The sequence below is a fragment of the Phaenicophaeus curvirostris genome, chromosome 5 (genome assembly GCF_032191515.1).
Source record: "Phaenicophaeus curvirostris isolate KB17595 chromosome 5, BPBGC_Pcur_1.0, whole genome shotgun sequence".
Taxonomy (NCBI): Eukaryota; Metazoa; Chordata; class Aves; order Cuculiformes; family Cuculidae; genus Phaenicophaeus; species Phaenicophaeus curvirostris.
The window spans coordinates 27,088,889-27,114,158 of NC_091396.1; the positions used below are offsets into that span (position 1 = coordinate 27,088,889).

The 25,270-nt window shown below is 40.2% G+C and overlaps 1 protein-coding gene across 1 annotated transcript in view; it reads left to right on the plus strand.

Annotated features, from left to right (window-relative positions):
* The window catches only part of SPTBN5 (spectrin beta, non-erythrocytic 5), a 95,358-nt gene extending 70,500 nt beyond the window's left edge, over positions 1–24,858 (plus strand). Inside the window, exons 47-67 of the mRNA XM_069857985.1 lie at positions 476–566; positions 1,190–1,336; positions 2,971–3,108; positions 3,833–4,089; positions 4,261–4,447; positions 7,466–7,678; positions 8,057–8,253; positions 8,828–9,032; positions 9,776–9,970; positions 11,094–11,249; positions 11,758–11,975; positions 13,229–13,418; positions 14,401–14,577; positions 15,418–15,522; positions 16,879–17,448; positions 18,019–18,090; positions 19,549–19,635; positions 20,058–20,149; positions 20,345–20,430; positions 22,866–23,001; positions 23,784–24,858. Coding sequence (XP_069714086.1) covers positions 476–566; positions 1,190–1,336; positions 2,971–3,108; positions 3,833–4,089; positions 4,261–4,447; positions 7,466–7,678; positions 8,057–8,253; positions 8,828–9,032; positions 9,776–9,970; positions 11,094–11,249; positions 11,758–11,975; positions 13,229–13,418; positions 14,401–14,577; positions 15,418–15,522; positions 16,879–17,448; positions 18,019–18,090; positions 19,549–19,635; positions 20,058–20,149; positions 20,345–20,430; positions 22,866–23,001; positions 23,784–23,958 — 3,694 coding nt within the window. The 3' untranslated portion in view covers positions 23,959–24,858. The remainder of the gene's footprint in view (positions 1–475; positions 567–1,189; positions 1,337–2,970; positions 3,109–3,832; positions 4,090–4,260; positions 4,448–7,465; positions 7,679–8,056; positions 8,254–8,827; positions 9,033–9,775; positions 9,971–11,093; positions 11,250–11,757; positions 11,976–13,228; positions 13,419–14,400; positions 14,578–15,417; positions 15,523–16,878; positions 17,449–18,018; positions 18,091–19,548; positions 19,636–20,057; positions 20,150–20,344; positions 20,431–22,865; positions 23,002–23,783) is intronic.
* The last annotated feature ends 412 nt before the right edge of the window (positions 24,859–25,270 follow it).

Below are 25,270 nucleotides of genomic sequence, written 5' to 3' on the forward strand. Positions count from 1 at the left end.
TTATAAGTGGAACATATAAATTTATCAATATAACCAAGCTACCTCACACCTGCATTAACATGAATAAAGTGCTGCAGGTACACATTTGGAAAAAAAGATGAGAGGATGGTGTAGCTTTGGTATATCAATGACAAATACCATCATACTCACAAGCTTTCCATGTAAGAAATGTGCTGAGTTCATGTGCTCTTGTACCCTGAAAGGCAATAATGGTGTATTCCCATAGGCAGATATCATACATACAGAATTTTTGTGTACTTTAGACATACCTGTCTGCTAGTAATCCTTCCTGTAGTGTCCTGAGCATCTTATATGACAGTCCAGATCTTGGAAGGCTGGAGACTGCGTATTATGGACAGTTCTCTCCAAGAGAAGGGAGGTTTAGATCACTATGTTTTAGAGATGAAAACTGAAACCTCTGATCCTATCTAATTCAGTCTGTGGCTTTTACCTCACATATCTGTCTTCATCTCAGAAAAGAGAAGCTTCTGGAGAATGCTGCTGCTCGCAGATATCTGCTAGAGAAATCAAGACTTCTACAGAAGTGGCTGAGGAATTCCTTTGAGGTACAATTACATGGGACTCATGATATTGTGGTATCTTAAAGCACACTGTGCTGCATAGATCTGAATTTCCAAAGAGATTTGCTGTGAGAAAAATCAAGGAACTGAGCTGGAATGGAATGATATTGGGAAAGATGAAGATAAGAGTAAAGGGATATTTCTCAGCTTTCAAGTCAGTTTCCTTCTAGTCACCAGATGAAATATCTGCTGTGCATTGGATGCCAACAAAATGTGAAAGAAATAAATGCATTAAAAGGGAGAATGCCACCATTTTACAACTCATGGAAAGAGGCAAATTAGTTCTTTTCTTGTGAGATTCCAACAGTGGGTATTATTGCCCTTTCTTCTCCATGCACACATGTGTCTGTGCACCCATCCACTTTCTCTCTGCATGGGAAGTATCTCATGGAGACAGCTCCCTTTCCAGGTAAAAGTGCTGATAAACAGAGATACAGGGATGACTTTATTATGAAAGACAGGAGAGGGTTAGGGAAGCAGGACCTCAGAACGACAACTCATTTGTGTATGCACTCACTAGTCATATGTTTTATACATATTAGAGGAGGCTGGTTGGAGCTGAAGAGATGCTGAAGGTTTTGTTTACTTCTGTACTTTCCTCCCAAAAGGTGGCTGCTTGGATCAATGAGAAGAATAGCATTGCCCAGGATGATAGCTGGAAGGATCCGAGCAATCTGCAGACCAAACTGCAGAAGCACCAGACTTTCCAAGCAGAGATCATGGCCAATAGAAATCGCCTGGACTGCATCAAATCTGTGAGAGAATCGGGGTTGATAGCAAGGATGGGCAACTAGCATTAAATACTCTGCAGGCTGTCTGAATCACAGTGATCTCAAACGAGCAAGGGGGAATCAGTCCCCTTCATTGACACTGTTTGTGCTGTCTCTGAGGGGACTGGGAAGCTTATTCTTTTGGTCCATCAAGAATTTTCTATGTCCATTGGTTTCTTTCAACTTCTCTTACTATCTAGGGTGACCTTGCTTTCTGTATTCGCTATGCACGGAATGGAAAGAGATGAGTGCTTTCAATGAAAGATTTAGTCCACTGACTTTAGAGACTTCTCTTGAGGGTGGATGCCAGTTTTCAAGTGCACCTGTTTCCTTCTAGCAAGGAACCCAGCTGACTGGATGCACAGCTTCAACAAGTCCAGTAAGATGTGTCCAACAAAAAGGATCAAGAAGAGTTTTCAAGTGTTGCCTTTGCAGAGACATGCTAGCAAGAGAGAGATGAGGGAAATCTGACAGTCTTTGTCAGGAACTTGGCAGAAACTGGGATCAGATTATGAATTTGGAAGGACAGACTGTTACATGTTTATTAACCGTATTTTCAGCACAGTGCATACTAGCTGTATTTTGCAACAGACAGCTAAGCATTAAAAGTAAATTCAGCCCTCAGACTCACCTACATGCAGTATTGTAGAAACACACCCTCTCCCAATTTTTCCTTTAGAAACCTTTTAACTCTGCTGTGTACAGGCAACACAAGCAGGTTAAAGGGTGGAGTTACAGTTCTCTCTAAACTAATCCATTTTTAAAGAGCTATGTTTGCACAACCTCTTTCTCATTATTTCTTGATGCCCTGTGTTTATTTGTTGGGAATAGCTTTATTAGTTGCTCTTTAGAAGACAATTAACATCTGCTATCATGATGTGGCATCTTTCTCTTGTTATGCCTCCTCTTCCCTATTGCAAAATGTAGAAATAGTTCAGTTTAGCTTTCTAAAGCAAACTTGGTCCCAGTTTAAGGATATAGCTACAGGCTCTTCTACCTGATGCAGGCCTTGCTGTGCCCCACCTCCCACCTACTTCTTCTACCAACCTGTTAAACATCTGCAGTTCAGGAACTTGAAATACAGAGAGACTTTTATTATGTAATAACAGTGATACAATGTTACATGGTTAAAAGAGGTTTTTATTTCCTCAAACAGTGACTCACTTGTATGAGATAGTTCTCTTTTAATAGGCAAGGAAGGGAATACAAAAGGACTGGTATGTGGACAGTTTCAAATAGTGATCACAGAACATGGGACATCATGGAAAAAAAATGAATGCTTGCAAACCAGGCTTCCTGACAGCTTTTACACAATGTAGCTGTTGCCTGATGAAGATTCTCTTTACCTTTTGTCTTCGAATATTGTCTTCTAGCATTTCAAATAAGTGTAGAGTCCAGAAAAATGGAAAAATCAGTCTCTGCCCCAATTTCAGTAAGCATTTTGCAATTATCTCGGTTTTGTTTATCTCTGCAGCCTCTCTCTGTTATGTCAAGAAGTGATGAGTGGCAGCCGGCCTTTTACAGAACAGTGCCAGTAGACTTTGTTTATGGAGGCAAAAGTGATACATTCTGGCACATTCAGCAAAGGAAGAAAACTTTGACTGTTCTTTCTGCTATAGGAAGGGGAGAAGATGCTTATTGAGAGGCACTACGCCCCTGAAGCCATTCATTCCAGACTGCAAGAAATGGAAGAGTTGTGGGAGGAACTGCTAGCAAGTTGCCAGGATAAACAGGCCAAGCTGCAGGATGCTTACAAGGTAATAAAGGGATGCCAGTGGCTGGGTCTTGGTGTCATTTCCAGAAATATCATGGCTGTCTTGCTACACATCTCATCTACAAGTATGTCACTTGATACAATTATACCTGACTACTCAAGACGATTAGAGCAAAAATAAATACTAAGTGTGGACTGATTGAACATAATCAGTTGGGAGAACTGGAGATCCCTGTGAAAGGAAAAGGATTTGTAGGCTATGTTCCCATCTGCTTTCTGCTGCTAGCTTAGATCAGGATTTCAGAAGGAGATACTGAGGGAAAATGTGTTCTCTCACACGTCTACTCCCAATGGCAATTTTAATCCAACACATTGAGAAAGACACACACAACTGCTTTTCATTCTTCTAACTCTGGGTGAAAGAATTCTCATGACTTTTGAGTTTTGGATGGGCTGTCGGACACTCTGTGGGTATAAAAATAGAGCTCTCCCTTTAAATGGCTTCTTTTGAAGATGCTGAGTCCATCATTTGTATTTGTGCAACACAAGTAAGACTAGCTCTTGATGTTCTCCACTTCTGTTCTTGTGTTCACTGTGACTGAATTCTCTTATTCATTTGAACAACCATCATCTCTGGGAAGAGTATACAGAGCATTGTGGATCTTCTTCATGTCTGTGTGTAATTCTTACCAAAAGTGGTCAAGATTTTTATATTGTACTGTCTGTTCTAAAGGTTTAAGTGATCTTTTCTCTCTGGTTTTCCTCAGGGCCTTCATTTTCAGCGAAGTATAGAGGATATGGAGAAATGGTTGGATGATGTGGAAAATGAGTTGAAAGCATCATATAGTAACAATGATCTGGTGGTTTTGAACAGTCATCTGAAGAAACAAAAGGAATTGGAGGAAGATATTGCTAGTCATAGGGACCGACTGCAAGAGCTTGTGGTTACAGCTCAGCAGTTCCAGAGACAGAAGCATTTCCTTGCTCATGAACTAGAAGAGAGAGTGGATGAGCTAGTGCAGAGGTGTGTGAGTGCCTGGCTTGTCTTCTGCCATCTTTTTCCTATTTTTATCAGTCTTTTTCTTCTACGCATATTTTTTTCTCTTTCCTTCTATATATCATTCTGAAAAATAATGCCTTTCATTCATTCCTTACTAATCTGCAATCCCCATTGATTTTCCTTTAAATCTTACAGATATAAAAGTCTACATGATCCTCTGCAGGAGAGACATGGAAATCTGGAGGCAAGCAGACTTCAGTACCAGTTCTTCAGAGATGTAGAAGAGGAGTTGGCCTGGGTTCATGAGAAGCTCCCCATGGCTTCCTCCAGGGATTATGGCCAATCGCTGGCAGCTGTTCAGAGTCTACAAGAAAAACACCAGGTAATGTCATGTGATAAACATTTTCAGTCTTTAGAATCGAAGAAGGAACACAGAATGCAATTTGCCTCTGGCAAACCTCATCATTTATGCTTTGGCTAACAGGAGTCATGGTGCCAGGGTTTACTCTTATCCTTTTGTGATAATAATTATATTTTACAAAAGATAGGTTCATGACTTGGCAACATGTGGGATTCCATGCTACTTATCATTGCAGTGGTATAGGCATCATATGCTTTTCTGTGGACACATTGGCTTTTTCTGTGAACTGATTTCAAAACCTCACCTTTGCAATAAAAAATGGATTTTGCAAACTGTAGCGTATCTTGTCATAGCTCCTTTGGGCAATAGATGTCCCAACAAATATGCTTTGAAACTGAGTAAGTGCATCCAAGCAAGCTCATTGCTCAGATGTCTCAGGATGAGCTCCCACGAAAACACCTTTCCCTAAAATTCTTTCTGCTCCTGAGGCAGGGGATTAACAGGATGATGATCCTTAGCCATCCTTCATTCCAGTGGCAGCTTTTAAGGTAGCTGCTGAATTGTTTTGCAAGTTTCGGTTGAGCCATCAGAGAAAGCAGTGCCTGGAACACCGTCATCTCAAATACCAATAAAACAGCAGCTGCCTTCTCAATATTTTTTTAATAAGGAGCACCGCCACTTTGTAAACATGAGGTGGAATGAACAAAAAATCCTGCTAGGTTTCCAGCAGCTAGTGATATTTAATGCTAGCAAATGAAAGCCCATTTAAGTGCCAAGTCAAGTGCCTCTGGGGGAAAATCTGAAGTCTGCAATAGGACTGGGAAAGACAGAAGATTTTATAAAGTGGGAGAGTGTGTGATACACATACAGAGAGAGAGAAAGAAAGCCCAAGCTTTTGGAGAAATCTGCATGTCTATGAATAAAAATCTGAACTTAGAATAAATTGGAAACGTTCTCAGCGTAAAAAGTCAAGCCTGCTGCAGGCGATGTATTAGGATGGCATTGAAGTCTCTTGAGAAGCTGATTTATCCTAGGCGTACTGACAATTTAATGAATAATTGTAAAGTGGTTTTATTTGTATTTTCTATAATATTCCTGAGTAAGACAAATGGGTATATTCTCAATATTTTTCATCTTCTTAGTATTTAGTGTAGTTCTCATATTTGTAAAAATTCTGTATTTAAGGAAGATGAAGTTGATGACTTTGAGATTAGACAGTAAAAAATAAAGCTTTCTTCTTCATGATTAATGGTATAAATACTGCTTTGTGTGCAATTACTCCTAAAAATTATGAGCTGATTGACATGGTAGGGAATTAATTAGGTTCACAGGAGAAATCAGTGTTTGAGATGAATTAATCTGAGCAAATATTCATGATAACTGAAGGAACAGTGGAGATACTGCTTCAGACTGCAATTATCTTTATGTTAATTGGCAAGATCTCAAAATATTTCAAGGAACTCTGAGAATGGGAGACAGACCATAATATCAGTGCATAATAAAACATCAGCTCTTCCTACTATTTTGCTTCTTATTCTCCTGGAGGAAGATTAAAATATAAGTTCTGAATTTTCAATCTTTTAGTAGCTAGCTTTTTTTTTAATATTGGCTTACAGGCAAACAAAGGTCAGAGGTTACATAACGGTCAAGAACTGAATATACTGTTACTTCCACCTTCTAGTGTTTGTCTTAATAAGCCAGATTTTTTAAATTCAGTCCTTGGTTGGTTACCACAAAAGAGATTGTGCATGAAATGTATCAATAAAAAAAAATACTGTCTTGCAAAATTGCATTTATGCACAAATATAATATGCATATGCACAGCTGTTTGGCTTCAAATGGAGTTTCTCCTCACTTCCTCCCTCCCCTTTTATTTTTTTTTTTAATTCTTGTTGTTATATATTAAGTACTGTGAGTACATGTTCCTAAATCTTCAACTGCAAAGTTGTTTTTCATGTTGCAAGCTTATTATTACTACACAGTACAAGATGCTTTATAATCTTTGCCACTTTGCCATTCTGCTGGGGTCAGATATGGTGTCACTTTTCAACAACATAGTGACTGTCTTGAAATTAATAGGAGGAAGTCAGAGGCAAGATTAGAATCTCAGCTCTTTACCAGCCAGGTCTGATACTTAAGCTGAAAAAGAAGCTACTCTCCTCAGGGATAGTATCTCTTCTACATTAACACAACACTATAGCTATGAAAATAAACAGAACAATTGTAGTCTGAGGTGGGGTAGGCAGGGGTGTTGGAACTACATGATCTTTAAGATCCATTCCAACCAAAACCGTTCTATGATTTATGAGCTGATTTATGATGTATGAGTGGGGTATATTTGTGCTCAAGATGCTCAAGTGCAGTTAGCCACAAATGCACATCCTCCTACAGACAAATTGACGGCATCATCCTTTCCCACTGAAGCAAATATCGTATGAGAGGATATATGGAGATATGCATATGATTTTAAAATCTACCGTCCTTCAAAAATTAGTTTCAAATAATCTCTTACAGAAATGGTTCAGGTATTTGTCTTCTCTCCTTGTCCTTTTGGCTGCCTGGTAAAACGTGTACCTGTAAGTGTTTGCAATGGCTGTCAAGCAAAGCTGCATCTTCTACAAAGATGTTGGCAATGGATAAATACTGATAAGCAGTTGAATTGGTTGTTCTTCCCTGGGAGAATTTTAATTTTAATTAAAGCACATTTTAGTGTGAGAAACACCAAGTAATGTGGTAGAAGTGTATATATTTCAGTAGGATCTACAGATAAGAGGTTTGTGGTTTATTTGAACCTTTTCCCTCCACACTCTGTGATGAATACACACCAAGGTCCAAACTTCATGGTTATATCTGATTTCTATAATCACTCCACCCAAAAAAAATCTCCTCAACTCCACTTCAAACATTCACTCAGACTTTACACCTCTGACCCATCTTCATGTGCAGAAAAGAGACTTATAATGAAGTTAGGTAGCTATATTGTCGGGTTTAAAAAAATCCATAGTTCTTATTTTTGCTCTGTCGTTTTACTCTTTCCAGAATTTGGAGAATGAGATAAGCAGTCGGGATGCTTTGACCAAAGCAGTGTTCAGTTCAGGACAGAAACTAGTAAAAGGAGGCCACTCGGCCTCTCGCAGGATAATGGAACATCTGAAGGAGCTTGAGAATTCTGTAGAAACCTTGAAAGCAGAGGCTCAAGAGAGAAGACAGCGGCTCATGCAGTCATATGAGGCACATCTGTTCCTGAATGAGGTAAAGATGGCTCACAAGAGATCTGTCTTTTGTTGCTTAAAAGAACTGATACCTACATTGTTGAATGGATGCAGGTGCCAAGATAGGAGCAGAATCCATACTTGTCCTAGTTTTTTATATCTGGTAGATATGAATACAGTAGAGAAATAACAGTTAATTTTCCAAGTAACTGCAGTGAAGGAAAAACAACTAACTGTAATTACTGGGTTCTGGGTACATTTTTTTTTTAATAGTGCCGGCTAGATTGCACTAAAGGAAAGCACATAAGCTGTTCTCTGTTTTCACTGAGGTGTTTCTTTGGGCACCACTGCTTTCCAGTTTTCTTTGTCTTGGCCTAAATCACGGCTGTGTTCAGGCTCACCTCTGTATTTTATACAGCTACTGGAGGTGGAAGCATGGCTGGCAGAGAGGAGCTTCATTCTGGAGAACTCTGATTATGGGAAGAATGAAGAATCCACACAGGTTTTACTTCGTAAACTTGAAGCTACCAAGCTGGACATGGATGGTTTCAGACCCCGGATTGAGAAAGTACAGGAGACAGGAGCCAGCTTAATTAACAAAGACAATCCAGAGAGGTAGGAAAGTGAAAAAGAGCTTCTGCTCCAGGTTTAACAGAAATGCCCAGAGAAGACAAACATGGAAAAGTTCAGCCTTCAGCAGCTTTTTGATGGCTCATCCAGAAATATGACTTTAGGGGATATCAAGCCCTCCTTCACCACCAACACACACTCGACACTCAAAAGGCTTAATATTTGTTCTACTGTTTTCATAACTGTTGTTGTTTAACAACAGACTGATCACAAAGATCAGCTTCTTTGGCCACTGTCTGTTCCCAAGACCTGTCATCTAGTTCTGATCTACCATAATGGTTTAAAAGAACCTGTTACTGGGAAAGGAAATGGACATTGTTGACAGTTTTTTTCATTGCCATTTTGGTTTTCTGTCTGGGGAGAAGGAAGTGAAAAGAGCAGATATTCATATCATATTTTCTGAACTAGCTGATTTTACCAGTTTGGCATAACCCACTCCATGATGTTATCTGGTTTCTTCTGTATTTTGAAGGTGTTGCAAATTCAACCTGTCAAAATAGAAAATGTTCAAAAAGAACAGTAAAACAAAGACATGCCTTCTGATTCTTGTTCTTTGCAGTCCAGCTATACTTTCAAAGCTTCAGGGAATCCTAGCAGACTATCAGTCTCTCCTACAGAAGGCCGAGACCCAGAGAAAATGCCTTCAAGAACAATTCCAGCTCTATCTGTTTGAAAGAGAATTCCAGCTGGTGGATGTGTGGCTTTCCAGTAAACAGTCTGTAGCAGAGTCCGATGACTATGGGCAGGACTTAGATGATGTTGAGGTAAAAGAAAATAAAAAGTATTGTATGTATTGTGTGGCAAAGCAGGAATATATTTGCTGCAATTTTTGTGTAGCTGCTTACAGTGAAGTATGATACAGTGACAAAACCAAAGCAGATCACTTATCTCTGCAGCAAAAACTCAGACTCATTTCTGTCTGCTTATACAGGACCCTCTGAGGTAGCATCTTCCAACAGAAAAAGTAGATGCATCAATAGTTATGCAAGTTAGCTTTTTTGGGGGGTAAGATCAACACACTTCCCTGCTGGCCCTGATTATTAATTTGGCAGAGCCTAAAAAATAGACGAGAACAGGGCCACGGTCTTGTAAGAATTTCAGTGGAAAACACTAGAATGCAGAATTCACACCTCTAGCTGCTGATTTCAAGGATAAATTTGTCCTCGGGACACACAGTGCTGAGAAGTGTAATTCATAGCATTTACCTTTCAGCAACTATGGCGTATGTGGACAGCCTAACAGGTTATGTTTCTTAGCTTTTGATCTGGGCAGCACCTCTTGGTTAGGATATGGGTGATTGTTATGACATAAATTGTTAAATGATCAAGACAACAGATGCTTTCTTCTGGCTCCAGATCACCTGGGCTTATCAAGTGATTTGCACTGGTAGATTGCAATACATTATTTTTATGTTATACAGTACAGAGAAAGTGATTTCTTCTGCCTCTCTCACAGAGGTAGGCAGTATTTCTTTTATCTATATCTTATACCTATTTTTATCTCTCAGGTGCTGGAGAAAAAGTTTAAAGATTTTGTAAGTGAGGTGAAACCTCTGGGACATTCCAAAGTTGTCTCCTTAAATGAGTTAGCATCTAAACTAGAGAAGGAGGGCCACAGCAAGATGGACATTATCCAAAAGAGAACAAAGGAAATCGATGAGACATGGGAGAAACTATGCCATGCTATCCAGGCAAGGACAGAGGTAGGAAACACATGAAAATCTGAGGCATTGAATTCCATTTGCTTCCCATGTCCTTCTTCCTTTCCCAAACAAGTGCATTGCTCATGTTAAAAAAACGATGTCTGTAAAAGCAATGGGTGTATTCTGTTCCGTTCTGTTCCATTCTGCTCTGTCTTGATCCATTTCTCTTTATGACCACTGTTTACCCTACTGCTCCTGACAAGGCTTGCAATTGAAAGATATTTATCAGCCTAGAGTAATTCTATTTTCTTTAGTTCACTGCTATCTCTGGTTTCTTAAAAAAATAAGCCAATTTAACAGTTTATCACTACTAACAGGAGGCTGGCTCTGGCACTCATTGGACTCTTCAATGAACTACTTCAGCTTATTAAACAAGATGAAAACTCTCCAGATTTTTTTTCTGAGTTAGTTACTTCCAGTCAAAGAAAGGGTATGGTAAGGAAGGGGATAGAGGACACAGAGCCAAAATCTCTACATTTTGGCAGCAATTAGCTGTCATATTGTCTCACCCTTTCTTGTGAATCTGCAGTCACAGATGTGTTTGGAAAAGCAGAGGGGACACATACAACTCAACATTTTTGTTGGTTTAAAAGAGAATGTAGAATATCAGATGTCCTCAACTCTTTTTTCGCTGCCATTACATAGACATTTTGCTTATGAATTAGCTCAAGATCACTATTGCCTGCATGATAATTGTTAATATATTGTTTGAATGTAAAATACTAGTAGTATACTTTTAAATCCTCTAATTTCAGAAAACCTTATTTTCACTCTTTGCAGTGTAGGTCTTCATTCCAAGTAACTTTTTAGGACGATTTCTGTGGTTGAGAGCACTGCCTTTAGAGGAAAACTCATGCTCTCCATCTTGATCATTCACCTTACATAGTGATAAATTACTCTTTGGAGACATCAATTTCTTTCCATTGACAAAGAAAACTTGGGGAATTAAGTTTGCTTGAACACCTTGCTTTCAAGTGACTTGATGGAGAAGATATTTCAGTCCTGCTTTTGTTCAGCATGTACTGCATTAGGATATATTATAGTTGCTCTTTTTTTTTTTTTGTGCTGCAGACATGATATTAAATGCTGCAGACGTTACCATTAAATTGTTTCTTTATTCCAGAATCTAAGAGCAGCCCGGCAAGTTCATCAGTATGATCATGATGTAGATGAAGTAAAGGGCTGGATGCAGGAGAAAGAGGCAGTGGTGGATATAGAAGATTATGGTTATGATCTTCCAGGTGTACAGACGCTTCTCAGCCAGCTTGAAGGAGTAGAGGTAAGTGGGTATGTCATGAAGTAGTGGCAAAAAGCATAAACATCAAAAAAAAAAGTCATATGCTTGATTTCAAATCATTTCAAGTGCCTTGTTTTCAGGCCAATTAAAGATAAATTGATTGCACCCTGAAATATTCTTCATGCTTAACAGAAGGGGCCCTTTTCTGCCTGTTTTTAACATTATGATTTTATATTATCAATGCTTTTGCTTCTAAGGATGAGCTCTTCTAAAATCTATTTCAAATTGTTATCATAATTGCAAAGGTGTCATCTGAACTACAAGAGACTTCAGGTCCACACTTTTCAAAATAATTAGTGTGTCAATCTAAAGAAGCTTCTTTGATTTTTCATGATGAATGTTCAAAGGCAGAGGAAAAGTCTTGACAGACTTGTATTTTCAGCCTCTGTGCAGCCAGTGGCTAGAAAAGACATGCATCATCTTTCAAATCTGCTTTTGACAGATATTAGGTGGTGGCTTGGTCTTACAATCCATTCTTTCCCTATTCCAGAGAGATCTAGGAGCCATCATGAAAGAGCTCGAACGGATTCGGGGAGAGGCTTGGCACCTCAGCCGCACATACCCTGAAGTCAAGGAAAACATCATGGAGAGACTCACAGATGTGGATGAGTGCTGGCAAAATCTGGACAAGAAGTTTCTGGAGAGGAAAGCAAGACTTAGCCAGGCAGAAAAAGTCCAGCTCTACTTCAATGACTGCAGGGAGCTGATGTATGTGTTGTCCCCTTGAGTTTTGCAACAGGCTTTATTTCTTGTCTTTCCCATATAGGATTTTCTAAATTACAGCTGTCAGTTATTTCGTTTCGGTCCCAGGTGCTGCACAGCTTGCTTGCAAATCTCTTTGAATAATAATACATGGCATCTTCCCAACAGCACTTCACAGAATTTACCATACATCAGAGGTGACCGTGTTACTCCACTTCAGCACAGTGTGCATGACAAACCCACATTTTTACACTGTTTCCTAGACAGCCTTGGAGAATTGAATCGATCTGAATAGATTGGATAATCTCACAATTCCAATTGAAAATACTGTTGAGTCTAGAAAGATGGGGGACTCCCTGCTAGATAGTAATTTGTACAGATGTTAGTGCCTATTATTCTCGTAGACAAAACAACTATATTAAAGATAAACTTCTAGACTAGATTAACATTGCTCAAGTGCTGCAAGTGTTTTGCTCTTATGTATTTAATGCCATTCCCATATGCACACACTTTCTGTCTGTTCTTGTTAGGGGTCGGGCTTCTGCAAGAATTCAATTGCTGGGAAATTCCATTACTTTTTTTTTTTGTCTTTTTCCATCTTAATTAGAACAAAATGCTGAATGTTTAGAGCATTACAAATTATACTTTTTAAAAAGCATATGTTGATCTAAATCTCTAATTTCATTTATAATCAATCATGCCGAAGTATCACTAAGCAGGGGCATAGTGTAAAAATTGAAATAAATAGTCAAAATATGCATTAATCAAAATGGCAAACCAACATAGAAATATTTTATCATTTTAATATAATCTTCATCAAAATTGTTACATTTTTAATGGAAATCATGATTTTTTTTTTTAAACGGGTTTTCTCACAGAAGAAATATAGACATTTTTAGTTGAGTGTAGTTAATGAAAGAGTTAATCCATGGCAAGAGTAGAAATACAAAGACAGTGAAGTGGTTACCACTGGACATTTACTGTGCTAAGGTGTAGATACTGAGCACAGGTAAATCAGGATGTGTTGGTGTATGCCAGCTGAGGCTCATGGAGTAGAAAATTTTCCTTTAAAAGCATCTATCAGTGTGCTTCTTTGCATAGGTGCGTGGGTGAACCTTCATCAGTGTGTTTGTATAGTTTCATCTTTTGTAAGCAAATAAAAATCTGTAAATTTGTCCACAGCCATGGGATGTGTACATTCCTGAGTATCCAACAAACTCAGATTCCTCCCATTTTACCTATTTGACTCTATCCTGCAGGGCCTGGGCTAACGAGATGCATGCACTAGTGATATCTGAGGAACTGGCAAATGATGTCCTAGGAGCTGAACTGCTTATCAAGCGTCACGAGGAATACAAGCGTGAGATAGAGAAGCAGTGGCTAAAATATGAAGAAATGCAGCGAGCAGGAGGTGACCTGATGAAGAATGGACATTTTATGTCTGTGGAGGTGTGTTGATGAGTTAAATAATTTACAAACAAGACTGAAAAAAGGTGATATTAAATAGTCAGGAGCTTCAGCTTTATCTCCCTTTCACAACAGGACAATCAGGTTCTCTACTATTAAAAGCTGCAGACAGAAAACATGCCACATTTAGAAAAAGAAAACATGTTTTAAAGTTTTTACTTCTCTAAAGACTGATTTTGAAGCAGACTATAAAAGAATAGTCACTGGACTGATCGTGGTAGGGCAGTCAGGCATGGAGGTATTGCTATTCCACAGAAAAGATGTGCCATGTAAATGAGATTTTAGCATTTAATTACACAAGACCTAGGACAAAAAAAACAAACAGTGCTATTAACTATAGGGTGGAATGATGTCCCTGAGTATGCTAGAAGATATGTAATTCTTCAGAAATGTTATAGAGCCAAAGGGGCAATAAAGTTAAAATTTCTGTGCTCCTGTTATCAACATACCTTTTGACATTGACCTTTGCAGTCGGTCTCAAGCTTGTCTTGATAATTTTCTGTAGATCCAGGGATCATACCATCAAAAACATCTTCAGAATTTATATAAGATTACAATACTTCTGTTGTGGAAAGAATTAGAGAACTTACCACAGTTTAAGGCTCTCCATTGTTGCCTTACCGTGCATGGATGTATTTGTTGAATCTTTAGTTCTCTCTAGTTCTGTAGTATAAATTGCCTGGGTATAAAGTTTCATCATGGGAAAGCATATAGCAGAATATTGGTAATGCAGTATGTGGCATACACATACAATTATAATGTACAGCTGTACAACACAGGCTAAATGAGTTCAAGTAAGAAAAATGAGGACTTGGTCATCCTTTCTTTCTGAACTATGCTAACACCATAAAGTTGTCTAGAGGTTGTCTTCTGGATCATGAGGGCAGATTACACAATATTTGGCTGTCACAAAAAGTCTGGTTGGATTTTTCACCACCTGGCATTGCATATGGTCTTTTTCTAGATTGAAGAAAGACTGCTAGAACTGTCAGAGCTGATGAAGAAGGTAAAGGAGAGCTGGGAAATGAGGAAAGAGTTGTATGAAGAAAACTGGGAGATTCAGTTGCTTCGCAGAGAGCTAGAGCAAGCAGAAGCATGGCTGGCTGCCAAGGAAAGCTTTCTTTCAGATCCTAACTATGGGGTATGTAACAATAGCACAACTGTATTGAAATGTCTCTTGGCATATACAGAGTGCTTGGAGCATGTTTCAGCTTGGACCTGAAGTTAATCACAATCTAAACAGTAGTGCATCCTTGAGATTACAAAGAGCAGGAGCTCTGTCCCCTTACAGAAGTGAGCCCAGGAGAGTTGCTGCATTTTACAGGGTGATGGGGTCCAGGAGATGGTGGTTTTCAGGGGGTGGTAGAAGACTGTAGAAAGTTCCAGACCATTTTCTCACATAATGAGATAACTTGCAGAGGGTCTAACCTTCCCTGTCGTCCCGAGAGACTGTTTGAAAAGGGAGTTTCCCCACCTTGTGTTGGGTGGAAGAACGTTTTGCACAGATGGCTTGATAACTAGCTTGTAAATTCTTATTTAAACACCAACATCCATATTTTCGGGTTTTTCCTCATTGTTGACTGTCTTCTGATGGCTTATAAGAGGGGGAAAACAGTGTCATATACTCATCTATCAAAAACAAAACAGAGAGCAAGACAGAGGTTTAGGATGCATTGTTTGTGGGGCAGGAATAAACTGTCTAGCACAAGCTGGAGTCCACAGTACCATATGACTTTGCAGGGAAAAAAAAGGTTATTATTTGAGCTTTTTTCATGTGCAACAGACAAAATGCAAGCTAGTGATCTTTTTATTTAAGTGTAAAATAAGATTTTTCACATACTACCAAGTCCTTAGACATTCAATTACAAAAATTTCAGAATCATTATTTGGCTAAATAGAATGGGTAAATCTGAAAATCATAGGGATAATCTTCCAGTGGACTTGCTTTTGGACTTCGGTATCTGATAATTTTTCCATTCAGAATTCAGTATCTGAAGTAGAGGGATTACTGAAGAAACAGCATGATTTTGAGAAGATGCTTGCAGCTCAGGAGGAGAGATTTGCTCAGCTCAGCAGGAAAACTAAGGTGAGAAACAGAAGTTTGTATATGAGACAAGACAATATGGGGGGTGGAATGTTTGGGGCTGAATTACTCCATGTAAGAATGAACTCCTGGGCTGAAATGGAGTAAATTAGTGACCAAAACTGAGATACTGCAGATACAGCAGCTTAGAACAAGACCTGTATGCGGATCAAGAGTCCAACTAGCTTGCAAAAGCTCCAGGGGAGAAGTGGAAACTTTCTTCTGTCAGGGCCAGCAAAAAAGATGTGTGGTATGTATTGCTGTGAGAGAAACAAGGTGATCATTCACTATGTGGATGGAGAGATTTTGGTTCATTCAGGATTTCAGCAGGGAGCTGCAGCTGCCTAGCACTGCTGGAGGGTAGAAAAGAGCTGAAAATAAAGACAGACCAAACCAGAGACAGGACTTTTCCTTTCCAGCATCAGAGTTCTACAAAGGATCTATTACATACCAAAAATATTCAGTCAACCTCCCATATCCTGTTTCACTGATTTGTTGGAATATTTTCCTGAAATATTGAGGCTCTGGAGCAAGTCCAGAGAAGAGCAACAAAGCTCGGGGTGGGGCTGGAGAGCAGGTCTTATGAGGAATGGCTGAGAGAGCTGGGGTTGTTTAGCCTGGAGAAGAGGAGGCTGGGGGGAGACCTCATTGCTCTCTACAACTACCTGAAAGGAGGTTGTAGAGAGGAGGGTGCTGGCCTCTTCTCCCAAGTGACAGGGGACAGGACAAGAGGGAATGGCTTCAAGCTCCGCCAGAGGAGGTTTAGGCTGGACATTAGGAAAAAATTTTTCACAGAAAGGGTCATTGGGCACTGGAACAGGCTGCCCAGGGAGGTGGTTGAGTCACCTTCCCTGGAGGTGTTTAATGCACGGTTGGACGAGGTGCTAAGGGGCATGGTTTAGTGTTTGATAGGAATGGTTGGACTCGATGATCCGGTGGGCCTCTTCCAACCTGGTGATTCTATGATTCTATGAAAACATAGCTTTTTGTTTGTTTTCTATGGCACTACAGTGAGCACTGTTCCTACAGCAAACTTAAAAAAGTAGTGCCATGGAAAAGAAGCATATTGTTTCTCGAGAGTGTTTTAAAGACAGCCTCTAGAGAAATTAGTGAGGGCATTTGATATTGTCATCAGTGTTCATGGTTTGGTCAACAAAATAATGGTCAGCACATGTCAATTATGTTCAGTTCTTACTCTAAGAATGCCAGTGGAGGTACAGGCCTCAAAATACAGTGCCAGGAAAGACTGCATTTGAAAAACTGTTACTATTTAAAATAATAAAAAAAGAAATTCTTCAGTAAGTACCCATGAATGCAATGAAGGTAATTGTATAAAAATGTAATACTTGTGTCCCACAGAGGGAGAAGAATCTTCTGAAACAAGTGGACACAGAAGAGAGTGAGCAGAAGGATAAAAGCAAAGTTGTACGAGTTCCCTCTCTGAAAAGAAAAGCATCTGACAAAAGGAATACAGCACCAAAAGTGACAGAGATAAAGAGCACAATGCCGCTGTCACCTGTGCCCTTACACAGCCTGCCCTGGAAGGTCCCACTTGAAACTGTTTTCTCCCCTGTTGAAAAGTCTCCATCAACATTCCAACAATTCATTTCTGAGGGAGTCCCAGAAGTGCTGAGCAGCAACGAAACAGAAATTAAAACTGAAAGGAGGCTTAGTGAGAATACCACTCCAACTATGCCAAAGACATTACCTCGTACTCCCATAGGACAGCAACACAGCAGCAGTTTGTCAGAATCTTATGCCACAGGCCTTTTATCACCTCAGGAAGAAAGTGCTAGAGGATCCTCTCTCTCCAAGGTGCTGACAGAACAAATGACAACTCCACCTGAGCCTGGCCAAAGGTCATTAGATAAATCAGAAAATGTGCTGCCATCTAGCTCCTCTTGGGAGAGATTAGAGAATATACCTGTGGTAAGTCCCAGGGATTCCTGGCTCTCTCCTCACAAAACTGCTATCCAGTGCTAGTTTAAGGAAATACATGAAGTTCTGTATGAAAGTCACAAAAAGCCCTAGACAATGGGTTCTTCAGTGGAGACACTCATGGACCTGAACAGCAAGAAGCATTTTTAATTTGCTCAGCTTTATAGTCTAGGTCTTGTCAATGGTATTGGTTCCTGGTTTTCTTTCCCAAGCTAGAGGTTATTCATGCTATTGAGTACTCAGCAGAGCACTTAAGAGCCAGAAGATGCTGTTTTACAAAGAAAGATTGCGATTTACCCATACCCTCTGTGTGAGGTGGCAGTGCTTCATGTCCATTGAGCAAAATGTTCTAGAAGGACATGAATTCTCTTCATTTAAAGTAGTATTTCAGAGATGCAGCTACAACCTAGAGAGGATTTCTAGCTATGCTGTGAAACTAAAAGCTAAAGGCAGTAGAGATCAGTTTCTCTGTGTGGAATCTACCTGCAAAGACCCTCCAAAATTATAACATATGTTTAGAGCCATTTTAAAGTTAAACAGCAACGTTCTTTTATGTCTCAGGTTTCTGCAAATCTCCAGCATATGGAAGGAGTCCTAGAAAAGAGAGACCAGCTCCTTCCTGGAAGACAACAGGTAGAAACCAGTTCCTTCACTCTGGGATCATCTGTCTTTCTTTGAGTTATAGTCTGGACTTCTTCAGGATAAACTCTTGCTGAAGAGGAGCTCAGGACTGTGGCTGTAACTCAGTTGCCGCTAAAATACATGAATAAGTGCCCACTGACTTTAGCAGTATCTGATCAAGTCCCTAAGAGAAAGAAACAATGGAATTTTTGCCTGTTGTGGAAATGGTGCAGAACAGGGTCTTTCTACATTTAATAGAGTTATGAACCAGAGCCTAGGCTGTATGAACATGCTAATTATGTTCTCCTAATTATAAATACAGATTCCAATGTATCAACTGAATGGGGAACAAAATCAAAAAACAAACAAACAAACAAACCAAAACCCAAGCCTGTATCAGCATGTGACGGTTTGTTGGCAGAGGACGTCCATGCTCCCAGTGCTTGAAATATCTATCTGTGCTAGAAGAGAATTAACATTTCTATTTATCTTTGAAGAAGCAGTGGTTTGTTTAATCTAGCGCTGAATGAGACAGAAATATAAATTCTTATCCTAGGAAAGATCACTTCAGGTCAGTAGGCTAATGATCATAACAGGGCAGGCATGTTTGCTGAGCTACTGCATGTAAACAAGTTGTCTTGTATTGTTTGTCCCATGGAGTATTTCCTCTGAAACTTTTGCCCTGAAAGACCTGTAAAAATTGAATCTGGTCTGAACTACATCTCCTGGAAGAGAACTTTTTCCTCTCTTCTGGATACACTGAACTTAGTCTGCTATGATACTGAACTTCCAACTTATCAAACAAGAAAAACTATGGCTTGTCTTCCTCAGGACTTTTTCTTTCCTTTTCTCTGAATGAGCAATTTATCAGCTTGATTTGCTGGCATAACAAAATACCCACAAGTAATAGGATACTTCATCCAGAAGGGTCTCGTGGCATTAGGCTAACCTTTCACCGGTGCATAGTTGGGGTAGGAAATAGTTGCTTTTGCACAGTATTCAGACTCATTCCACTGGGTTAAGTTTAGGAAATAAAGAATTATTCAGCAGCCACGTGAGATTGAAACTACACACTTAAAACTAGACTGTGACCGGCAGGCAAGGGCCAGCATTCCAGATGGGGGGAAAAAATGGGGCTCTTAGTAGCTAAAAATAGGTATAAACTTGATTATCCACCTTCTCTCAAAGATGTTGCTGACCACAACTTGGTATAGAGTTTGCTTGCACCATGTTGTAACCTTTGTTCTGTTACGACTCACAGAGAGACCCTTTCCAAATCACCCACACCAGAAACTACAGCAGGTTCTGTTTTTCTAGGAGATAATCTATGAGATAATGACTAAGAGATATTCTGTGATCATCATCTGGGCTGCTCCTGACTTCCTGTGGAAATTGCACGTGAAAGATTTCACTACTCCAGTAAAATGTATAGCTAATAATTGGATTTTATTACCATTTCCGTTCATGTAGCCAGGCTCAAGGTCTTGGAATTCCTTCTACGTAAAACTTGATGGATTAAAGCTTGATTTCTATAACAACGAAAAAGAAGCATCTAAGGTAATTTGATTTTTTTAATCTTTCTTGTAATCTTCGTATTTACCTATCTAAAAATTCATTTAGAAGAAAACAGAGTTACATTTGCTTTGCTTTGCTTTGGGGCTGCAGTAATCAGTTCTCTTTCAAATATCAGCTGAATAAAAATTGAATGATTGTTCATCTGATACCAACTATAAGACAGAATTGTAAGTTTTAAGAAATTTTAAAACATATTCCTTACAAGAAGTATCCTATTTAAGAATTGCCATTAAGATATAATGCAATAGTCCATTGTTCCTCTGTGGTTTTTCCTCTTCAGTAATCTTAGTTATAGAGCAGCAAAAGGTATTATGGGTGTGTAGTCAGCCTGCGGGCTGGTATAGAATTACATCCTAGCAGAAAGGACACAAACGACATTTTGTTATAATTTCATCTTCCTTCAGAACGCATCCACACTCCTGTCCCTCAGCATTCCTGGCGCCAAATGTGAAAGGCTGGTAGATTACGTCAGGAAAGAAAATGCCTTCAGGTTGCGGTAAGTCTGGTGGAGAAGTGCACTAATAAAAGCCTACACAGTTACCTGTATAGTAGAATTCGCCTACAATCACCTGAGGCTGTATTTGATTAGGAGGCTTAACTGAAATGTCTTATGGTGCTTGCCTCACTCATGAGGACAGCGAGTATAAGGTAAGACTAACTAGAATTCATCTTCCTCAATTCTTATTTACAGGCTGAGAGATGGGGCAGAGTATTTCTTCGCAGCACCTTCTCAGACACTGATGGAGAGCTGGCTTCAATCACTACAGAATAATATAGGTACTTACTCACACCTTTCAAGAATGAACTGTGTTTTTAACATGTGATGGTGAGCCAACTAGGGGAGATGCCCCACAGGATCTGCTGTTGTGAACAGAGAAGGCCTTGTGTGAGATGTGACGATTGGAGGACACCTGGAGCATAGCGATCATGAGATGATAGAATTCTCAGTTCTAGGAGAAGTAAGGAGCGGGGTCAGCAGAACTGCCACCTTGGACTTCTGGAGGGCAGACTTTGGACTGTTCAGAAGGCTGGGTGATAAAGTTTCATGGGAGACAGTCCTTAAGGGGCAAAGGAGCCCAAGAGGGCTGGAAGCTCTTTCAGAAGGAAATCCCAGCAATGCAAAAGCAGGCCATCCCCATGTGCCAGAAAATGAGCCGGCAGGGGAGAATACCAGCTTGGCTGAGCAGAGAGACCTCGGTGGATATCAGAGAAAAGAGGAAAGTTTATGAGCTTTGGAAGAACGGGTAGGCGTCTCCGGAGGATTACAGGGATGAAGTGAGATCTAGAGAGGAAAACAGAGGGGCTAAAGCTCACCTAGAACTTAGATTTGCCAATTCAGTGAAAGATAATAAAAAAAATCTTTCTACAAATATATCAACAAGAAGAAGAGAACCAGGGAAGGTCTCCATCCTCATGAAAAATGACGAGGATAAGACTGAGGTACTCAATCCCTTCTTTGCCTTAGTCTAGGTAGGATGTTCTCTGGGTACTCAGCCTCATGCGTCAGAAGACAGGGAGGGAGAGCAGAACAAAGCTCACATGATCCATGTGGAAATAGTTAGAGACCTGCTTGGCCAATTAGACATTCACAAGTCTATGGGGCCAGATGGGATCCACCCATGGGTATTAAGGGATCTGGCAGAAGTGCTTGCCAAACCGCTTTCTATCATCTACCAGCAGTCCTAGTTGACAGGGAAGTTCCACTTGACTGGAGGCTGGCAAATGTTACACCCATTTACAAGAAGGTTCACAGGGAGGATCCAGGAAACTACAGGCCTGTCAGTCTGACCTCAGTGCAGGGCAAGGTCATGAAGCAGGTCATCTTGAGTGCTATCACACAGGACACACAAGACAACTGGGTGATCAGGCCCAGTCAGCATGGGTTTATGAAAGGCAGGTCCTGCCAAACTAACCCGATCGCCTTCTATGACAAGGTGGCCCGCTTACTGGATGAGGGAAAGGCTGTGAGTGTAGTGTACTTGGGACTTCAGTAATGCCTTTGACGCCATTTCTCACAGTATCCTACTTGAGTAATTGGCTTCCTCTGGACAGGCGCACCCTCTGCTGAGTAAAAATCCAGATGCATGGCGGGGTCCAAAGCATTGTGGGAAATGTAGCTAAATCCAGCTGGAGACTGGTCACAAGTGATGTTACCCAGGGCTCCCTGCTGAGTCCAGTTCTGTTCAAGATCTTTATCAATGACCTGGAAAAGGGGATCAAATGTACCCTTAGTAAGTTTGTGGATGACACTAAACTGGGAGGAAGTGTCGATCTGCTTGAGGGGAGGGAAGATCTGCAAAGGGATCTGAACAGGCTGGACCGCTGGGCTGAGACCAACAGGATGAGGTTCAACAAGACCAAGTGATGGGTCCTGCACTTGGGACACAATGACCCCATTGTGTCTGAGGAAGTGGCTGAGGGAACTGGGGTTGTTTAGCCTAGAGAAGAGGAGGCTGAGGGGAGACTTTATCACTGTCTACAACTACCAGAATGGAGATTGTAAAGAAGTGGGTGTAGGTCTCTTCTCCCAAGTGACAGGTAATAGGACAAGAGAGAATGGCTTCAAGATGCACCAGGAGGGGTTCAGATCAAATACTAGGAAAAACTTCTTCACTGAAAGGGTCGTCAAGCACTGGAACAGGCTGCCCAGGGAGGTGATTGAGTCCCCATCCCTGGAGCTATTTAAATGACAGGTAGATGAAGGGCTTAGGGATATGATTTAGTAGACAGCTACAGTTGGACTTGATGATCTTGAAGGTCTTTTCCAACCTATGGATTCTATGATTCCATGAAAAAGAAGAGAATGAGAAAGCGTCCCTGTTCTGGGGCATTTTGAGCTTTCTTTTTGCCTCTGTTAGACAGCAAGCCACCTACCACTTTGTGATGACCCATCATAGAATGCCCAGGGTGACTTACAAAGTAGGCTTTCTGTTGTACTGTAGATGGCATCAGCTTATTTCCAGAGACTGGCCTTGCCCACGGGCTGTATTCATCCTTTTATTAGGGAATTGCTTTGGATCTTGATCAACAGCTTTTCTTCTAAATCTAGAGCTATTTCTGGACACCTCACTATGTGGTAGCTTATTGGAAAAGAAGCCAGAGTACGATTATAATAATGATGTGCAGAGAAAATTGCTGTGGATCCAGAAATGCCAAACTCTGCCTCAAGCACTAATTCAGAAGGTTTTTATTCGTGTTCTTTGATTCTGCAGGACACAGTAACAGATCACATTCCACATTGATGCTGCAGTCTTTTGTTACAAACACAGAGGCCTCCCAGAAAAGCCTGTTTGACTTTCCAGACAGAGACTCCTCTGAAAGACTAACCAGCAAAAGCTCACTCCTGAGGTAAGAGCTCTGTGCTCCAAGGCCAAACTGACATCACTGCTGTTTGTGCTTAGGTAGCAGCCACCTACAAAGAGAGATTGCCCTGACATCATAAAGTACTGGTTCTGTGTCATTAATCACCAAAACATGTTATTCTTGAGTATAACTTTGTCTCAATTAGTTTGTGTCATTTATGATGTGCCACAGTGAGTTTTTAAAATGGGCCTTGCTGTAGTCACACATATCCTGTCTGTGGCTGATGACTTAAAACTGGGACACGCAGAGGAATTCTTGTAGCACCAATTGTGGACACCAAAGTTACTGAAATAGAGTATCTGATCTGAAGACTGGATTACTTCTATGCTCAGTTGAGGGGGATTTGTTCCAGCAGAGGAGGGAATCGGAGCAGGAGTCTCTAATAGCTGCTTTGGATTTTCCTCTGAGCATTCTCTCCAGCGGGGTCTGAAAGGAACCCAGCCTCCTAGTTTAGGGAGCCAAACCAGTTGTCTAAAGTTGCACTATTTGAATACTTTCCTCAAAGCCTGTTTTGAGAATCTGAACATTGGCGAGTAATACTCAGCCACAGCCAAATTAGGAAATATGTATCTGAATACAAAATATAAATCAATTTTTGTTGCATTTAGAGTCTGAAAAACCTTACAGACCATGATGTGAAATTCTAGTCCTTGTGACTGGTGGATTTTTGTTGCTGAGCTAGATGCCTAACAAGTTCTTATATGTGCACTGTGACTTAAGCTCATCTAGATTTTATCTCATTTTCTGGTGATGTATTTTGTTGATAGGAGAACACCTTCCTTCAAAATCAAACCTGAACGAAAGTCTGCAGAATTTTCCAGAGATTTTAAGGAAAATGGGACTGCAGTGACACAAGCCTCCATCACCACCCTAAACCTAGAACAAAGTGGTGAAAAAGCAAAACCGCTTCCATCTCTACTAGAAGCAAGAAGAGAAAAATGACATTTGCCTTAATAGATACCAGACCATTTGCTATTATATCTTAGCCTAGCCCTCTGGAAATGTACTGATATGTTTTAAGTTAATCACTACCCTTGGAACTTATTTTAATTGTGTATTAAATCTAGTAAAGCCATTAAGTAGAATTAAACAGGACTACATCTGGTATACTTTAGTGTATATGATGACTCTGTCATTTCTCATATCACCTAAGTGATATTGCTTCCAAGTTACCTCATGGAAGAACAGAGAGACCTTTAAGCCAGACAGCTCAAGTGAAGTGACTCTGCAAGACTGAAAAGGGAAGCACTGAGTGAAGAGCAACCACCTGCAAGTAGCTTTGCAGATAACAGCACATAAGATTTAAGAAGGTTGGGCAGTCTGTACACCACAGAAGCAAAAGTCTCAAAGGAAACGTTCGTTACATAATTCTGCAGCAATCATAGTCTCCACAGTCTTTGGGTTTTGCCACACATTAACCAATGATACCCTGACTCTTTGCCAGTTCTTTATGGATAAAGTTATCAGGAAAAAAGTCTTGCAGTACTACTCATTTTTAATGGAATCTTAAAGTAAAATAATGCATGAACAATGAGTCTTTCAGTGTAAAGGGAGAAGAAAAGCAGGACAGCAAGGAGGAAGTCTAGTCTGCAGACCACTGCTCTCAGAAAGACTAAAAAGTAGGGTGAATAACAGGAGCCTATTGGAAAGCTGGATAAATTAGGCATTATATAGTAGTCTATTGGAGAAATATGGGGGAAAGAAAAAAAAACGTCTTATAGTATGTTATCTGTACGAAGTCTCAAGTTGCTCTCATTGCATTATTGGCATTTTTCACTCTTCTGGGTTCCTATGGCTGAACAGTGTGTCAAGTGCATAAAAATTATCCAATTTTTATCCCCACAGTGCACATTGGGAAGTCCCAGCATGGTGGAGCAGCAGCAGGGCAATAAAGAGATGTGATCACATCAATAAGAGTCTGTTCTTTTTACCAAGTAGTGTAACACTTACTTTTAAAGACCTCTGGAGGCCTACGATTCAGTATTTTACGCAGAGCCAAATAATCATCCACACTAGGTTTGATACAGTTAAGCCTTAAAAATTCTCCAAGAATGGCAATTCCACAGTCTCTCTGGGTGACCTGTTTAGTGCTGCTCTACTCTGAGTAATTTTTTCCTGAAGTTTAGTATGCACCTTCCAACTTGGAACTTGTGCCCGTTGTCCCCTCTAAACGTTAACAAGAACAACTTTGTACCTGCACTTCTGCTGTTGAAGGTACTGTCATATTGCCTTCTCTTTTGCTGGATTAAACAAA